The 19,320-nt window shown below is 31.5% G+C and overlaps 1 protein-coding gene across 1 annotated transcript; it reads right to left on the reverse strand.

Annotated features, from left to right (window-relative positions):
* Positions 1-9,619: 9,619 nt before the first annotated feature.
* Positions 9,620-11,963, reverse strand: LOC133690521 (uncharacterized). The gene is made up of 4 exons (XM_062110750.1): positions 10,439-11,963; positions 10,246-10,350; positions 9,885-9,977; positions 9,620-9,789 (listed from the first exon to the last, which is right to left on the reverse strand). Exons 1-4 carry the CDS (start codon positions 11,961-11,963, stop codon positions 9,620-9,622), a joined length of 1,893 nt encoding a protein of 630 aa, XP_061966734.1.
* Positions 11,964-19,320: the final 7,357 nt, after the last annotated feature.

Genomic DNA, 19,320 nt, shown 5'->3' on the forward strand with positions numbered 1-19,320 from the left:
ACTGGATGTTACAAGCGTGGAGTACTGTTACTTCAGCCAGCCTTTTCTTTCCTTTTTCTAAATTGGCTCGTCGAGCAAGAAAAATACCAAATCACCAATTTCCTTGTACGTCTTTCTGACTTGGTTATTTTAGTAGGCACATGGCTTTGGTGGCGAATTTGACATGAAAGATCAAACAAATTAACACGAAATGTCAAAAGTAATTATGCCTTTAAATGCCGAATGGATGGGTTATATTCACCATCCTTGAGATTGTAACAGCATTATTCGTTCTCCTTTTAAAACTGTATTGGTGTTGAAAAAATTTTATTAACATGGATATTTGGATGAAATTGCGTGTAACTGATTAATCAGAACATAGTCAATCAAACAAACTCTAGAGTAACATAATCAATCAAACAATTTTTGTCAAGCCAGTAGCCCTGCCAGGATTAATGATCAACGTGATGCTTTGTACAGGACAACAACAAAATGAAATCTTCATCAATTTCGAACATCCTTTGAAGGGAAGCATAACAACTGTGTTTAGCCCTCTTCGGTCCGTGAGGCGTTCTTGTGAAGCAAGTCTGAAGGTCGAACTAACTTGAGGCTGGTTATTAACTAATTCCTACAAAAGGATTCGCCAATCGATCATTTTCAAATCTTAATGGCTCGGAATCGGTAACATATATGCTGATTCCCGTATTCCAGTGTTCAGATTCCACATTCTCTTATGATAAAAGCTCTTAAATGTCAAAGGGACATGAATAGAGATGGAGATAGAGGCAAGTTCAAGTTCACATTGTAATAATGTTCAGTGGGTTCATTATGCTTCGAGACCTAGTTGTGGAGGGGGAAAAGAATAGGATCAGTCTAGTAGACCTTGAGCATAATCACATGGCCAGCAGGCATGGTGGACCAGGGTGAATCAAATAAAATGAGGTTAATACATGGAACTGGGAATGTGGAGAGAGAAAAATTGCTGAAAGATGGAGAATTTCTCAAATTCCTTTCTCATCTACAGGTAGAGTTTTAGAACAACAGTAACTTGATTTTTAGTAGCAATTTGTAGCTTTTATTCTATGCTATCGTGTCAAGCCACTGACCTACCGTGTGCAATTACAATTTGCACGTCTATTACTATAAGCCATCGTCGTCGAAGAGTGATACTGCACAAGTTTTTTTGTTTTTCTGTTTTCGAACGACCCAACATTGAGACTTGAATTTAACTTCGATGCTATATTTGCTGGTTTCAAAGGTTGGTTTCTTGATTTGATTTTATAAGGTAGATTAATTTAGGAAATGTAGTTTAAAGATATTTTAAAATAAATCTAATTTTAATTAATACATAAATTGATTTGAAGATATGTATATATATCATATCATCGAGTGCCCAGACACGTATATTAACGAGTCATGTTGACGAAGGCGAAAATAGATATGGTAGAAGGCAGGCGATTTTGTAGTTCTTTCTCCCAACGGTATTAACTTTATTGTGGTGAAATCTTACGACTTTTTTCCCTCCCGAATAGAAAACATGCATGACCCAATTATTAACCCTATACTTTAGAGTTTGATAACGATTAACGAAGAAAATAATGATCACCTCTCTCGCTCCCCGTATCATAATGGTTATGCGTGCTTGCCCGCATGCAAAGATTTATTTGATTTGATTCTAGGAATGAATAATTGGCCTCTCGGCGAAGATGAGTCAAAAAAGTTGGCACCAGCTACTCCAATCCAAAGTGGATGGGTCCATTCATGTCGTCTATAATTCTATTCAAACTCGGGCTATCTTCTGCTCTTGTATTGGGTGAAATCTATCGCCTTCTCCCTTGTATTCTTATGGCATCTGTCACCATTTTTTGTTGTTTAGTATTGTTATGATTATGTGCTTTTTGATGGAACTACTTGCAATGCTGAGTGCGTGCAGCATCTCCTCTACAGTAATCTTAGGCGTTACTCTGGGGAACTGTATCTGCTCCGTTCTCCTGGTATGAAATGAAGCTTGCTTTTCTGCTGAACGAGAAAGTTCAAATTTCCCCGTTTCTGAATTTTAATTGAAAATTACATGCAGGCTCTTAACGGCGCTGGCAGATCAGAACGTTGCTTTGGACGCGTTATGCGTCTTCATTTTACGTGTACAGTTCCGATTTTCCCCGAGACAAACCGACGTGGATTTCATTGACCTGTGCAGTAAGTTCGAGGTGAAGAGTCTGTGCGTTGTCCCGTTGTGAACTTTCACTTTTGCTCTTCTTTTTTGAACTTTATTAGTTGTTGTTCTAGTGAATTTCGATGTTATCATTGCCAAAAGATAGATAATATGCTTTGACCACCGTGCGAGCCAAATCCCTATTTTTGGTCTGCTTTCTGTGGCACTATTGCCTTTCACGTGTACCTTCTAATCCAGCACAGGTAAAAGATTATCACAAACCACGCACTGTACACCAAGGATGGTTTTGAATTATGAGTTAATAGTTATTTTTTAAAATTTATTTTTAATATTAGCATATCAAAATAATATAAAAATACTAAAAAAATTAATTTTAAACAAATATAATCAATTTTTTAAAAAACAGTATCTCTATCGCAAAAATAACAAAGTATAAGAGTTTGTTTTGTATTGTGGTAGGATTATTTTAAATTACTTATCATTTAAAAATAATCAAAATATTTTATTTTTTATTTAAAAAAATTATCTTTAATATTAATATATCAAACCAATCTAAAAATAATAAAAAAATTAAAACACTTATCAACAACGTAAACAAACAAACTGCGCCTGTAATTTATCTTTAGATTCTCTTTGCTATCATCGATGAAGTATTCCATTGTTTTGAAACAATCAAAAATCCGATTTTGTAATCAAACCAGTAGGGGTAACTTTTGGTTAAAAAATAATATAAAATTATTCTTTAAATTTTATTTGATAATTTAAATTTTTGTGTTTATCATGTCCTTGAAATTTGAATGATCAGATTATTCGATGGTGATGTATTGAGCATGTAAAAAAATATTAAGAGATAAAATATTTAGCATAATTTAAATATAATAACCAATAACGAATCTCATTAAAAATTAAATCTTATTATAAAAATAAAAATTATATATTGATGAGTTTCAAGAAGTGAAGTGCAAAAACTAAGAGATTTTTTATTGTCAAATTCTCTGAGTTTGTTTGGCCTATATTGTATGTATGTTTTTATTATTATTAATATGGGTGTTTGGGTCAGCTTGCGCGTACCTCGACTAATTCCACAGACTTTAAAGGTAACAACCATGTAAACCTCTAGTGGCCATCATATTAATAATCATAGGACTTGAACTTGACATTATATGAGGAGTAAATTTCTTGATTCCAAGTTTTATTACTGGACCATCTATTATATGATTATTATATATATGTTTTGTTTTTTATTATGATGGTTTACTATTCCACCACCTACTATATAATTATTGTATATATATTTTATATATTTTTTGTATTTTTGTTGTGATGTGATGTGAGATTGAAAACTTCAAACTATTTGTGTTATGCATTGAGCAAAATAACTTCAACTTTCTAACAATATATTAATGTGTTGTTTAAATTAAAGTAATTATTAAGGATATTACTCGAATTAATATTTTAGAAACTAAATGAATTGTTTAAGAATTGATTTTTTTAACACGCAAATATCATTAAAAAATACAAGCAAAAAGGAATCAATGATCAAAATATTACGTTGTTTTTAAGCAAAAAGAGCTCCTAAAAAAATTAATTAATATTTATACAAAATGAGGGTTGATATACTTAAAATAAAATAATTCAGGCAAGTTAACTTCAAAACATTTAAAATTGTTATCTATGTCATTAGATACTGGTTAAAATATTTAAGATTTTTTTTAAAATAAAATAAACAGTTTTTTTATCTTAAAAACACCATTTTCAATGATTTTTAAAGTGTAAGCTATTATACTTATAGCATGTTTTCTTGTAAAAATCATCTTTTAATTTCAAAAATTAAATAAATTATTTATAAAATCTTCACCAAATATTTTTTTTATCTACTTTATTTCAAAGTAAAACAATAAAGTTAGAAAACTAGGAAACCAAACAAGCTCGCCTCCTCTCACTAGATAACAAAAGATTTTATAGTGGTTGAAGAGTAATTATTAGTATTTTATTAGTTATTTTTTTTTTATCTATCTTAAAGAAAGAAATAAACACAAAGAGAGAAGAAAAAATAAAATTTATGATCCACTAACACTAAAAATAATAAGAATATCTCCAACTAGGATTTATTTCTTCTAATTATATCTATTTTTTTAAAAGTGAACCTAGAAAATAATTAATATAACACTATTAATTGTTTCTTGAAAACCATAAAGGAGTAGAGGTTAGAGATTTTTTTAATTATTTTTTTAAATATATAACGCATTATCTTATAAAGTTGGAACAATTCAGCAATATATTATAAGTTTTTTTGTTTTAAAAGTATTTTTAAAAATTAATTTTTATTTTTTTATTTCAAATTAATTATTTTAATGTTTTTCAATTGTTTTAATATATTGATATCAAAATAAAATTTTAAAAAATTATTATTTCAATATAATTACTCTCGTAAAATCTCATCCAAATTCCGAACCACACCCACGTAAAGTCAACAACGCGAGGAAACCAACGTTTCATGTTTTATATCCAAAGACGTGTGATTTCTTGATTCCAAAAATAATCACATCTTATACGTCCATTCAAGAATCCACGAGCGGTCCTACGAAGACCCGAGCGTGATGATCATCTGAGTTTCCACTTCCCTCTATAAATGCCTAGCTAGGCTAAAAAAGCAAACGGGCGAATGATCTGCTTCGGTAATTTGGTAGGTTGTGATATTGTGTTGAAAAAGGATAGAAACCATGAGAGCATCTCCAACACATGAGGTAAAAGAAAAGCCAAAGTAAAAAAAAAAAAAAAAAAAAAAACTGTCCTTTTAGCTTTATTTATTTATTTTTAATTGGTAGCTTCAATGAGAACGGTAAAAGAACAGCTAAAATACCCTTCTCTCCCGTAAAAACTATTTTTACATATCCAAAAAAAAAATCCCTAAAATCTACGGACCAATAAAAAAATAAACGGCCTACCCTGTTTGATAGTGCTTTTTAAAAGTGTTTCTAAAATAATTTAATTTTTTTAAAAAAATAATATATTTTTGATATTTTCAAATTATTTTGATTTATTAATTTTAAAAATAATTTTTAAAAAATAAAAAAATATTATTAACATATTTTTCTGAATAAAAAATACTTTAAAAAGCAATTATAAACACCCTAAAAAAAATGACTTCAACCGAAAACAAAACATATTTACATTATTTAAAATGTCATATTAACATTTTTTATCACTTCAAAATAGCATCTTGAACATACTCTACCAACACCCAAATACTGTCTCAACTCTCATGTGTGACGACACTCGACAACACGTATGCGTGTGCAATTTCTTTTGGAATTCACGAGGGCGGTTTCAAATAGGACAATGAGAGAAGGCCACCACAGCAGCTGTGCAGAAATGTTTGGAAAAACGATTAAAACATGTTTTTTATTTGTTTTTTTAATATATTATTTTAATATATTTTTAAACAAAATATAGTTTGAACATATTTATTATCATATTCTCTCTAATACTATTTACTCGTAATTCTTTTTTAAAGGTAACACCTGTGAATTTCCTTTTTGTAAATTAAAAAAATAACATAGCTAATTGGCTGTGCCCATTTCTAATCATGCAATCTATTAAATAAATAAAAAATCAATAGATTATGATAATATAAATAGCACAACCTATTGAAATAAAATTGTATCAACCTAACCTGTTAATTTTCTTTTTTAAAAAAACATGTTTCCTGTTTATATTTTATCAGAAGACTAAGAGTGGTCGGTGAAACATTGTTGAGTGAAATTCATTGCATTGTGAATTGGTTTAGTGTAATGACTTTTTGCCCTTGACTGTGCCAGCCAAAAAAGTGCAGAGTGGGTGATTTTTTCATAGGTTAAATTGCAATTATCAAATTGAACTGAGATAAATGAGTCACTTTACATTTTTATTGCATAGTAGAAGTACTAATTTACTCTTAAAATATAAAAAACCCTAGTGTACAAGGGCTTCATTGTCTTTTTATTTTCTTCAAAACAATTAAAAAATCTATATTACCTTAAAAGCAAAAACACTGAACTTATTGTTAGGTTTTTTTTTTTTTTTTATCATGATCAGGTAAAGGCCATGAGGTCATTTGATAAATAAAAAATTTATTGCACTAAACACTGCCTTTTCACAGTGGTATTTGGAACGGCACACCGAGATCATCATGGTGGCGGCCTAAGAAGGTGGTAATAGTTGGCTTTTTTTCTTTTTTCTTTTTTTTTAAAATACAAAAAAGACTTTTCTTTTGTTTTTACATCCAATTTAGTTAATATTATTTTTATTGTTATTTTTTTATTAATTTTTTTCAATTTAATCTTTTATTATCTAGTTTTATTTGATTTTTATATCAAATTAGCTTTTCATCCTTTTTCTTTATTACATTTCTTTTGATAGCTGGGGATGTGACTATTAAAATCTAGATAAATCCTTTTTTAATAGAGTTTGTATACTTATTAATAAGAAACTCAATTATGTCTAATTAAGAATTCCAATCTAGCTAAATTTCCGCCCTCGTTTTTTAAAAATTTTATAAAAGAATAAACAGAAGTTTCATATGCTCGAATTGTATCCACATCATAATGCATGGCTTACATGTTCAACTCAAATGCCAGAGAGCCCCCCCCCCCCCCCCCCCCCCCCACGCACGCACGCACGCACAGACACAGGAGGAGGCATAAGATGCTCGTGCATCAAATGCCTGTTCGTGATATTAATAATCCTATAATTATAATATTTGTGACCATAAAACGGAACTAATTTGTTAAGATGTCGATATCAAGTGTAACTTAATTACAATTAAACAAAATGTGTGTTGAGAAGAATGTGATTTAATTAGTAAAGCTTGGCAGGTTCATTTAAAAACTTGTATTTTCATTCTCAATGTATTTTAAGTTGGTTAATACATTAAAATTTATATATTTTTATCTTTAAAAATATAAAATTATGAATATTTTATCTGGATGATTCGGGGGTATAATATCCCTTGAACTTTGTTGTTTTAAAAGAAAAGAAAGACTAGAAAATTCTTTATTTTTTGTGATATTTATTACATATTATTAATGAGATAATAAGTGTAAAAGGTCTCTTAAAAAATATTGTATACACCTATAAGCATATGAAAAAATTAATATCTTAATATGAACGATTATTCTAGATGAAAAGGCACAACGATTTATCATGTCTTTAATATTTATATTATAGAGGATCTTTTAGAATCAGATATATGGCCTTAAAACTTGGTAATGTTCAAGTTATTTGGGTCTGACATGTCTGTAAGACTCACGTTTTCTAACTGTCAAGTCCAGGTTCTTTGAGCCAGACATGTTCGTCATACTCATGTTTTCTTGAGCTTAGGTAACTATCAAGTCCAAGTTACTTGGGTGTAGCATGTTATTCAGACCCACATTTCCTTGAACTTGGTTGATTATCAAATTCAAGTTTTTTGGATGTAATATATTTGTCAGATCCATGTTACCATGAGTTTAGTTAACTGTCAAGTCTAAATATTTTAGGTTTGATTGTCAGATCCATGTTACCATGAGTTTAGTTATTTTATTTTATTTTTTTATAAAAAAAATGTCAACCAAAAATTAACTCTTAAAAAATAATATAATTACAATATTTTTCAAGTAACCACAACAAGCATATATAGTTAAAGGTTTCAATGCCAACAACAACAGATAATTAATTGAAGAAATGAAAAGGAACATATGGATATTCTTCGAAGCCTTGATCCGGGAGCATAGATGCTCCCTTGGAGCGTGTGATCTCCAATCGTTTTTTTATCATTTTTTTTCCGAGCCGAGAAAAGCGGAGAGAAGGATATTGAGAGATTATCAAGTCACTAATTTGATTGATTTCGCTTACATATATCCTCTCTTCTTCTTTTTCCCTGCGAGGTGAAAAAGAAAACATATTGATTAGTTGAATGGGAGTTACTGATCTCGAGACATGCATGTCCATAAACTATCCTCAGTGCATAAGATTAGTCAACATGAAATTTGATTTTTTTTAAAAAAATATTATATTATTTTAATATGCTAATATTAAAAATAAAAAAATATTATTTTAATATATTTTTAAATTTTTTTTTTAAAAAAATCACCTATCACTCGATTTTTCCAAAGCAACCTTAAGTGGTTAGCAGTTCATTCTTATTCAAAGTGCCCGTTTACTAATGACAACGAAACAAATCGACCCCTGCTAAAAGCAAGTAATGGAGAGGAAACCGAGCATCTTCAGTTGTGATCCACCAAACGCTTGAAAAGATCTGTGCAGTAATTTCTTGGCATTGTTCATGCACCCAGCAAGTCAATAAACCTGACAAAACATCCATAATTATCCTGACAATGCCATTTCTCTCTCGATACTAACTTTGGATTAGTCTCCTGACCAGTACACCACACGCGCATTGCTTTTGTTATTTAAAATTAAATATTTAAACTTGACCAATGATATTGGATTATTATTACCATCATATCCGCTGCCAACTAATTAAAGCCTTCAAGATCATGTCACCACCGGTAATGATGTGACCAATATGACCAAAGACTAAATCGAAAGAAACACCAAAATCTTTGGAAAAAAAGAAAAAAACTCGGCAGTCATTTTAGCAACGAATGGACAATAAAAAGAAAATAAAGGTCGATTTCGATAAAGAATTCTCTTGAAACTCGTTTTCTCAGACTTGAGGATTTCTGCTATTACTAATCTCCTTAAACTTCGATACTTAATAACCATACAGTATATCAAATTTGAATGGGAATACGAGCGTCTTTGAATTAAAGTTATTTTTTATAGTATTTTTTATTAGAAGATATATTAAAATAATATTTTTTATTTTTTAATATTTTTAATATTAATAAACCAAAACGATTTAAAAATATTAATTTAAATTTTTTTATTTATTTATAAAAGTAAACCTTTATAACAAATCATCTCTTTAAATAGCTATTGGTATGAGCAAGACTCTTTTTCACGAAGATCGCGTGCGAATATAAAGAATTTATACAAATAGAGATCGCTTTACGTATACATCTAAATGCCCAAAATCACAAAAGCAAAAACGTCATCTTTCCTCATTTATGCCTCCTATGACGACAAAATGTAATGAAATAAATAATAATCAATGTAATTTCTTTTATGCATAGTTTTAAAACCCGACCCGGTCATCGACCCGGTCCAGTGATCGGGTCACGGGTCAGATGGGTTGACCCGGGTCAACCCAAAAAAAAAACCACATATATAAAACACCTAACTAGTTGCAAATTTACAATGCAACACTTACATAAACCAAATTTAAATTTTAAACCAACAACATAAATTTAATTCAATATCCAAAACACAAACCAAATATAAAATTCTAAAATATTTTAAACAAAACATCCAACAACATAAATTAAATTCTAAAATATTTTAAACAAAACATCCAACAACATAAATTCTAAATCAACAACACATTCACTTTTGTTGAATGAACACATTAAGTTCTTCTGTGTCTATGGCAGCAAAATTTGGATCAAATGTCGATGGAAATGAGCCAATCTTGTCAACACCTAATAAATCATCAGCATGCTCCTTTGAAACTTCATCATCACAATCATCTTCAATCTCATTAACATTTATGACATCTACATTTCAAACATAATTAACAAATAAATATTATGTGTTAAACAATACTTTATTTTAAATAATATTTATCACTAAATAATCAATCATTAATTACCATCATCTAAAGTATCTTGTATGGTCATAGTTGATAGAGCTTGGTGAAAACTCTCTACTTCTTCCGTTGTCAAGATTGATGGGTCATCTTCGACTACCCAATTTTCAATGTCAAAAATTGTCTCAACATTAATTGGATCATAATTTCTTCCTTTCCAATAATTCCTATATATTAAAAGTGAAGGTAAACACAATATAAGTATTAATAATGCTACTAAACAAGATAAAATAATATTTAAGGAATTAGAGAAAAGAAAAATACTTTTGCTTCAATCTTAGATTGCAGTGGACGTAAACAAGGTCATTAAGCCTTTGGTGCTCCAATCTATTTCTCTTCTTGGAATGAATATGTTCAAACATACTCCAATTTCTCTCACATCCCGAAGAACTACAAGTTTGACTTAACACTCGTATAGCCAATTGTTGTAGATTTGGAGCGCTGGTTCCATATGTCATCCACCATTCATCTATACAAAAAAATAATAAGTAATGTAAAACTATGTCAATTGTGAAAGACTATGTCAAATAATATTTTTAAATATAAAAATTATATACCTGGAGGCATAAGGGTGCGATTATTTATTGCAGACGCTCGACCAAAGTCATGTTCAGCATTCCTAAAAAACTTCATCTCACTTGTAATCTTACTTTGCAATGGTAGATTTCCATGTGCATACTTCTCAAGAACATCTAGAAGTCCAGAAATGGTTCTCATATGTTTATCCATTATATTTGCATCATATTGAAATCGAGGATTCAACCAAAATGCCGCTGCAAAAAGATTTCTATAAAATTGTCCATCCCACCGATTATTGATAATGTCTATGAAAGGTTTCACTCTAGGCTTTCTCTTTTGAAATCTCCTCATCATTTCTTCTTTTGCATGATGAATAGCATCATACAAATATCCCATCGAAGGTCTATCATCACCATCAACCAATCGTAGAACTCGAACTAAAGGTTCACTCATTCGCACAATTATTACACATTCTTCCCAAAACAAAGAGTCTAGCACACTGTCAACAAAATTTTTTCCTTTGATATCTTTAGCATAAGCAGATGAGACCCATTCCCTAGATGTCACCATAGCTCTCAACTCATCTTTATGAGCTAAAATGCTTTGCAATGCAATGAAATTGGTGGCAAAACGAGTAGGAGCTGGACGAAGTATTTCTTTTCCTCTAGTGAACTTCCTCATCAAATACAATGGATAACAATGATTATAAATGTACTTTGTGATACCAGAAGCATGCTCAACAACACAACAAACTGACTGCAATTTACCAATGTCCTGGAGTATGAGGTTGATGCAATGAGCAGCACAAGGAGACCACAATATTGAAGGAAATTCTTCCATCAATAACCTGCCAGCAGCAACATAATTTGCAGCATTATCAGTCACCATATGCACAATGTTTTCTACCCCAACATATAAAACAACCTCTCTAAATAACTGATACAACAATCTAGCAGTCTTTGAGACATCTGATACATCCACGGTTTTCAAAAAAACTGTTCCTTTAGGACAATATACTAAGAAGTTAATTAAAGTCCTCCTCTTCTGATCAGTCCATCCATCAGCCATTAATGTGCAACCAGTCTTCTTCCAAATCTCTCGATAACTCTCAACATAAATCTTCACTTCATCAACCGCTTTTGCCAAGTAATAACCACGGATAGCATGTAAATTTGGTCCTTTATAACCAGGACCCATGGTTGTTACAGCATCTATGGCATGCTGATAATACACAGAGTTAACAGCATTAAATGGCACACATGCATCAAACATCCACTTCGCTAAAGCAAGATCACACCGTTCAACTGCTTCTTTCCTTTGCCAACAATTCTGAAGAGACTTTTGAGCACCAGGAGTTGTTCTAGGCATGAAATATGTCCCTAATGTTGCAGATTTCTTCTGCTTTCCATAACTTGTAGTTGATTGTTTTACAGTGCTGGTGCTTTGAATCTTTTTCTTTTTTGCAACCTTCGGTGGTAACATATGTTTTTTAGTATTGACATCCTCATCATCCTCCTCCTCATCATCATCATCACCATCATCTTCTAATTGCCTAATCATCATCTCTTCATGCTCTCTTTGTTGTGCATTAAATGGATTGAAATCTGCTTGCATTTCTCTAACTCTTTTTTTTGTTTCAACATTTCCTTTAAGGTTCAAAAGCATTTGATGTCGAACATCAGGAGGACATTTGCGACATTGTTCAACTTCTCCTTTAGCTCCAGCTAAGTGTTGCTTAAATCGATTAATGCCACCACCCGCAAATACTTTAGCACAATATAAACATACTAATTTAGTTTTTTTACATCCAACACTAAGTTCAGGAGCTTCTCTACAATGACCCCATGCCAAATCTGTTCTTCCTCTACTACCACTTGACATGGAAATTGAAGGTTGAGATGATTGGGCCGTTGAAGGATCACTACTTGGAGTACTACCATCATGTGAAGACATTTTAAGGACCTGGCATAATTTATAAGATATCATTGGAAAATTCTTTCAACGAGATTACTAATTAGTAATTACTACCATAATTAAAGTTTCAATTCATTTCTATAACAAAATTCTGATTTCATGCTACTGCACACAATACTTCATCCTGTCTTATCTTAGAACTCAACAAGTTCAATTCAACAATAACTAATAACTAATTCTCACAAATTCAGTTAAACAGCTAACCATTATATCAACATCACAGAAAACTGAAATGGCCAACACCATTCATAAAATCAATATATCAACATCACGGAAGCAGAAGCAGAAGCAGAAGCAGAAGCTGAAGCAAACGAACAATCAACCAATATCAACTTAAGCAGAAGTAAACGAACAGGGACGACCAAAAATTAACAACAAATTCACAGCTACTTGCAGAATATTCACAGCTACAAAAATTAAAGAACGAAATATTCACATTTCAGTTTTCACAATCCAGTACTGTCGAAAACACAAAATGGAAAGAAACTAAGATAGAACCACTAACTATAAAGATAAAGAAGGTGACTGTAAAGGTCTCCGACCGAAGCTTTGAAATCGCAGAAAAATAAAAGAACAGAGAAAACGAGATACATACCTGTGGGAAGAATCGTTGGGTCAATCGATGGGAAGAATTGATGGGTCAACAGAGGGAAGAACCGATGCCACTGTTATACTCTCCTGCAAGTTCAATCGAGAGGGAAGAAGATGAAATAGAGGATAGCGAAAGGCGAAAGAAGAAAGAAACCAGTAAAAGCTCATCTAACCTTATGCTCAAAATTGAAACGGCGATCAAGGATTCAAGAGTCTTCTGCTCATCTGCTCTTCTTCGCGACTGAGAGTGAAATGGGTTTGAAAATTTCTTGAAATTAATTAGGTCTTCTTCTCACTTCTGCAGTTCGGTGCTCTGTAAATTGCAATGCTTTTGTCCCTCTGTTGTTGTCGTTTTGGCTTTTCAATTGTAAAGGCCAAAACGACGTCGTTTCGGGCATGAGGATATAAAAAAAAAATATACCCGGGTCTCAGCCGGGTTTGGCCGGGCCGGCCGGTTCCCGGGTCGACCCTCCGGGTCGACCGGGTCTGGCCGGGCCAATTCCCAGCCTGTTTTTTACTTGGACCCGGCCCGGCCACAGACCCGGGTCGCCCGGGTCCCGGGTCGACCCGCCGGGCCGGGCCGGGTCTTAAAACACTGCTTTTATGATATATATTGGACAATGATGCCTATTAGTTTTTTTATTTATATAATTATAGTTATAATACCATCAATCGAACAAAAACGACTTCAATCCGGCCGAACAACGCCTCGTAACTTGTTGTCACTGTGCAGTAAATCATGAGTAATCATTTTTCGAGTCGGGGCTGGGAAGAGTTCAGCTTGAATTTAAGAGTCCCGTCTAGGAAACTCTTTCCACGAGAGCGCTAGAGGGATATTGCCTGATTAGTGGGAGAAACTTCGCGTGATTAAATAAAATTTTCGTATCAACTCAATGTCATGAAACGCAAGAAATGAATGCTCTTAACTCTTTCTTCTTCTTTTTTTTCGTTTTCGCTCTCTCTTCTTTTTTTTTAAAAATATTATCCTTAATTTTTTTTATTGAATGTTGAAATCTAACTTCATGAAATAAATTTTTGAATTACTGTATAAAAAAAAGCATAATATAAAATATAAAGAAATTACATGGTCAATATCAACATTTGTATAATCATAATTTTGATCCAAAAATTTATTTCATTTATTTTTTAGCTATTTTGTTTGACAAAAGAACTCACTAAAAAATAAAAAAAAAATATCAATTGATTATATTTTTATAATAAAAAAAAGTCAATTTTGCTACCAATAAATTTTATTTTATGAAGAGAGTTCTATTTAGTTGTTTCTAAATCTTCATTTTGTTGAAGAAAATAGATCAAGGTTGAGAGATAAAAAATTTTCATGTTTTGATTTTTTGTTTTTAAAATAATTTAGAGGTGTTTTGAGTTGATAAATTAATTTATTGAGATTATAAATATATTTGGTGGGTATTTTAAAGTAAAAACAAGTTGAAAATGTAGTTTTAGATTCAAAAGAGCTCGACGTGACTTCTAACCACCGTTTCTATGGTAAAAAATTGGGCAAGCAGACAGTCTGATGTTGGCTTGTTTTGTTTTTTTGAAAAAAAAGGGTGGATTATATGTTGGGCCATTATGCATTTTTTTTCTTTTTTTTTTCTATTAAATTTCATGAAATAAATAACATTAAAATATATTTAAAATATAATATTGAGAAGTAAAATTATAGTTTTTTAATATAAAGTTACCGAGTCCTTTTTTTTTGTACTGTCCTTTGTGATCTGTATTTATTATTTTCTTAAATCTTTTTTTTTAGCTCTTCGTCATAAATCTTTTTATTATCACATGATTACATAAAAACAAACTCTAAAAATTTATAGTATATAATAATAATAATAATAATAATATTTATTATTAAATTTTACTTCTATGATTTTCCATAATCTTTTTGCTTCAAAAAATAAACATTCTTATAAAGAAATTGTCAAAATAAAAATTTCATTAATAAGATAAAGAAGTTTTAATTAAAAACAATTATCCAGAATAATTTTGCTTCTATGATTTTGATAATTTCTCCTTTCAAGAATAAACATTATGGTAAAAAAGTTGTTAAAAAAGATAGAGAGGTTTTAATTATTATTTTAAATATTAGCTATTTTTTAATTATATTGTATTTTAAAAGTGTTTGAAAAGGATTGTTGTAATTTATCTTTTTTTTCTTTTATATTTGATATAAACAAACTTTATATGTATGATATATTAAAAAAAATCATTTGTTATGGTAATAAAGAATAACTTGTAGGGTAAAAAAATAAAAAGACATAAATTAGAAAGAAAAATGGAGATTAATTATTTGTATATTGAGTTGCCTTTTATCTTTAGAAGAAATCTTAGCTTTTTGTTTAAGTAAAAGACAATGTATCGATTCATATATATTTTTAATTTATTTTATTAAACATAAATAATATCTTTGTGTTTGTTAATTGAGAAAATCAAGAAAAAATATAATGCATTCATAACATTCACACGATCTTATAGTATACTAAAAATCAACTTAAAATCTTAATTGCAACGTGGCACGGGTTTTAAAACTATATACAGACTAGAAAGTGATTGATGGACAACAAAAGTGGAACAACGGTTCCACGACCGAGGTCTCATGTCTTCTTTTATCAAGAGAATGAAAAATCATCAAATCTGATCCAGTTAATTATCAAAATCTTTAGCCTTGAAGACAAATAGCTGGAGCCAAGTTTGCTCGGCGTGGTCGAGCTGCCAGCTGAGAACGCTAGATCTTAAAGAGTTCAGACATGTAGTGGAAAACTTTGCAGTGGAGATTTCCTTTATGGCTGGAATTGATAGGCATACACGACACTGTGATTAATTTATTTTTTCCTTGAAAGAGAAAGACGCAAGGTACGACCATAATGCCGTCCAGATATGCTTTTGGTGCTAAATTATTTGTTATATATTAATAGAGTGTCCACAACAAGCATTGACAAATTATAACTGTGTTGTCCCCTTTTTTTTATATATAAAAGTCAATAGCACGAGTCTTGGGATCGTATTGTGTGTGCACCCCCGTATATGCAGACCATGCTACTCTTATTTACGATCCTTAGTCTTTCTTATTTTCCTTCTTGTTATTATTATCATCATTATACTAAATATTAAAACATGTGAGATATTCATTATAGATATTGGTACTATTCATATATATATATATATATATATATATATATCATTGTAGATGGTTCTACTCTTTTTTTGTTATTTTTTAATCTTTAATTGAGAAATGAGAGAAAGAGATCGTCAAATTTTGACAATAAAAAGAAAAAAAAATATCATTGACACTGATTTAGGCCGCCAAGACAGTTGATATTTGTGTTAAATGATTTTATTTGATGAGAGAAGTTCATACTAAGTGTTTCTTTTTTTACCTTTAAAGATTATGACAAAACATATCCGAGCTCGATTTGATTTTTTATTTCTGGCTGATTTCGGTTTTTGGGATGATTTTCTGGTTTTCTTGAGGCCATTGATCGGTTTATCATATTTTGTAAAGTGTTTTGGGTAAAGAAAATGGGTATTTGAGTAAAAGCACTTAAACCTTAATTTTTCGGTTGCCACAGTAGCTAGAATCTAAATACATTAGATGACACATTATCTAATTTTTGTTCTTAAACAAATTTGGGGTGGATGATATATCATCCACCCCAGTTGCAACAAAAAAAGGCCGACGCATGGGCCTTGATGAATAGGCCAGGCGAGCTGGCCTCGTGAGCTAGGCCTAACAATGGCTGACCTTTGCTTTTTTTTTTTCTAAGTCTTTTTTAAAATCAATGATTTTTTATATGGTTTTTTCTCTATTTTTTTCTTATTTATATTTGAATTGATACCCTTTCTCTCTTTTATTTTGTTTAGAGAGCTTCTTTTAAATGATAATTTTTTTGTTACACATTTAAATTTTAAAGTGCTTTTCTGATTCATCTATAATTCTTTTTTTTATCATTTATATAGATGAACTTTATTTTTGAAAATAGAAAATATTTTTAATATGTGTAACCTTGCATAATGTTTTTCCCCTTTTATTTTATTCAATCAATTTAATTTGTGTCGATATTTCTATTTTCCCATTGCATAATATTTCTATAAAATAATTTAAATGATATTTAATCTCGCGAGCTATGACATTTACCCAGTTGTGTTCGCTAAGTTTGTTTATTAAATTTCTTTTCTTATATAGAGACATGGACTCCCCATATTCAAACAAAAAATCTTAGGAAGAATTCTTCAGGTTTTCCATATTTGCGTGACCTCCTTCCTAGCTATCTATAGCTCATTTCTTAAGATATATCTTGCCCCTCTAAGCTCACTTTCCTTTTTTTCCAAGTCAGCCATCCCTCTCTCCAGGAGATTAATACTGTTGTAGGCCTCGGACAACTGTTGTCCAGTGGATTCCAAGGCATGGGTTTGAGCTTTCATTTTCCCCTGTAGCCTGGAATATGCAGTTCTAAGAAAATCCATCTCAATATATTGAGCAAACTTTTCTTCTTTAAGTTTGGCATTTCAAACTTGCTAATTCGATACTTTTCAATGACCTATTTCATAACCCTTTTCTCCTCAACCCATCTATTCTTAGAGTGAGCACGCATCATGAAGGTCTAAATAAAAAGATAAGAAAAGTTATATTTCAGAATAACATAAAACTAAAAAAAATATTAAAATTAACTTGTTATCTTACTTTAAAAGTCATGTGTTTTGTGATAGCTAGATAACGCTGGAAGCTTGGGTCGGTTAGTCCTCCCACATCAGAAGACAAGGTGAGGAGTTGTTTTAATGTCATTTTCACATCCAACCTCCCAGGTCCCAACATGGACCTCCCTTGAAGGACAATTTCCATTATCCTTTTTCCCTTCTTATTGAGAATGGGGAAACAAATGGGGGCATGATCCAACATGGGATTGAAGAAGATGTCTTCCACCCTAGAGGTTGTAGGAGCTTGACTAGAAAACCCATGACATGTGTAAATTGCACTTGTAGGAGCAGGACAACTATGTAGAAGAGGAATAATCTCCACTTTAGAATCTAAAGGAATAAAGATTTTCATTCTCTTCCAATAGGAACCGACTTTTAGAATGATTGGAGTGGGCATTGGCGCCCCAAGACCCCTTGTTGAAGGGAAACGAGACCCCTTGTTGCCTCTCGAGTAATCTCGTTAGCAAGATGTTCAATTACAGGGATGTCTTCAGGGATATCCTCGACTTAGATTGGGATTATAAAAATCTCCTCGATAATCATTTGTATAAAAAACTTAACTTTTGTCTTCACTTCAATGGTTGATTTTCTTTGGAAGAGGAGTCACTATTGGGAGAAGTCGTAGTCATGTGACTAGGCATTGATGGGGTAGACCCACTATATTCGAATTTAGCGATCCTAGGTAAAGACCCTATACAAGAAAACAATTAGGGAATGAAAGATTTAAAAAAAAACAAATATATGAAATCAAAATTACTTGAAATGCCATATAGCCTTTTAGCCATACAATTAATGTCATATTCAATATGAAGGTTGGCCAACCTGGTACAAACCTGGTACAAACCCTCTCCTTTTTTGAGCTTAAGAAAGGCTTTTTATTTACACCCACTAGGGGTGTCCTTTAGTAGTGGGTACAACCTTAAATTGGGTTAAACGTATCTTGAGGTCTGACTAGGCTAGTATACCTCATTTAAATTACCCTCTGCTCTTTCCACTGTTTTGATGGAGAGGACTTTCCCCTCGTGGTATTTTTCACGGGTTCATTCCATCTATTGACAAAAGTAAAGAACCAAGGGATTGGAGGTCCCTCTTCAACGCCACTGATCAAGGTAAAACAATTTCTAAATACCGTGACTGAGGGCTCCTCGTTCAAAATCCTTAATAATTTTTCAAATAAATATAAAATGATCCATCTGTTAGGATGAATTTGTACAAGACTAAGGTTACAATACCTTGTAACATCCCTCACAAGTCCTTGTAGAGGAAACGAGTATCTAAACTTGTATAGGCATAAAAGGCTTGTAATGATAATATGACCCCCATCATATTTGCTGGTGACATAATCATATTTGCTGGTGACATAAGAGATATGATCATCAACTTCAGTGACGACCATCAGATATTCTCCTAGTTGATTAGCATTAGCTAGGGATATTTGGTCCCAAGACACTGAACTTTGTGTGTTGTCCATAAAAGTCATAAGCAGCCCTAGTTGTCCTCTCAAGTTTGAAAATTTTTAGGGAATATCCTCATCCTTTCTTCCGGTAGAAGAAGGTTGGACATTATCCCTCTCAGATCTAAGGCCAATTTTTATGGCCGAAGATCTTTGACGAGTGATTCTAATTTCAGGTTTCAAATTGAA

This window comes from Populus nigra, chromosome 4 (assembly GCF_951802175.1).
Source record: "Populus nigra chromosome 4, ddPopNigr1.1, whole genome shotgun sequence".
Classification (NCBI taxonomy): Eukaryota; Viridiplantae; Streptophyta; class Magnoliopsida; order Malpighiales; family Salicaceae; genus Populus; species Populus nigra.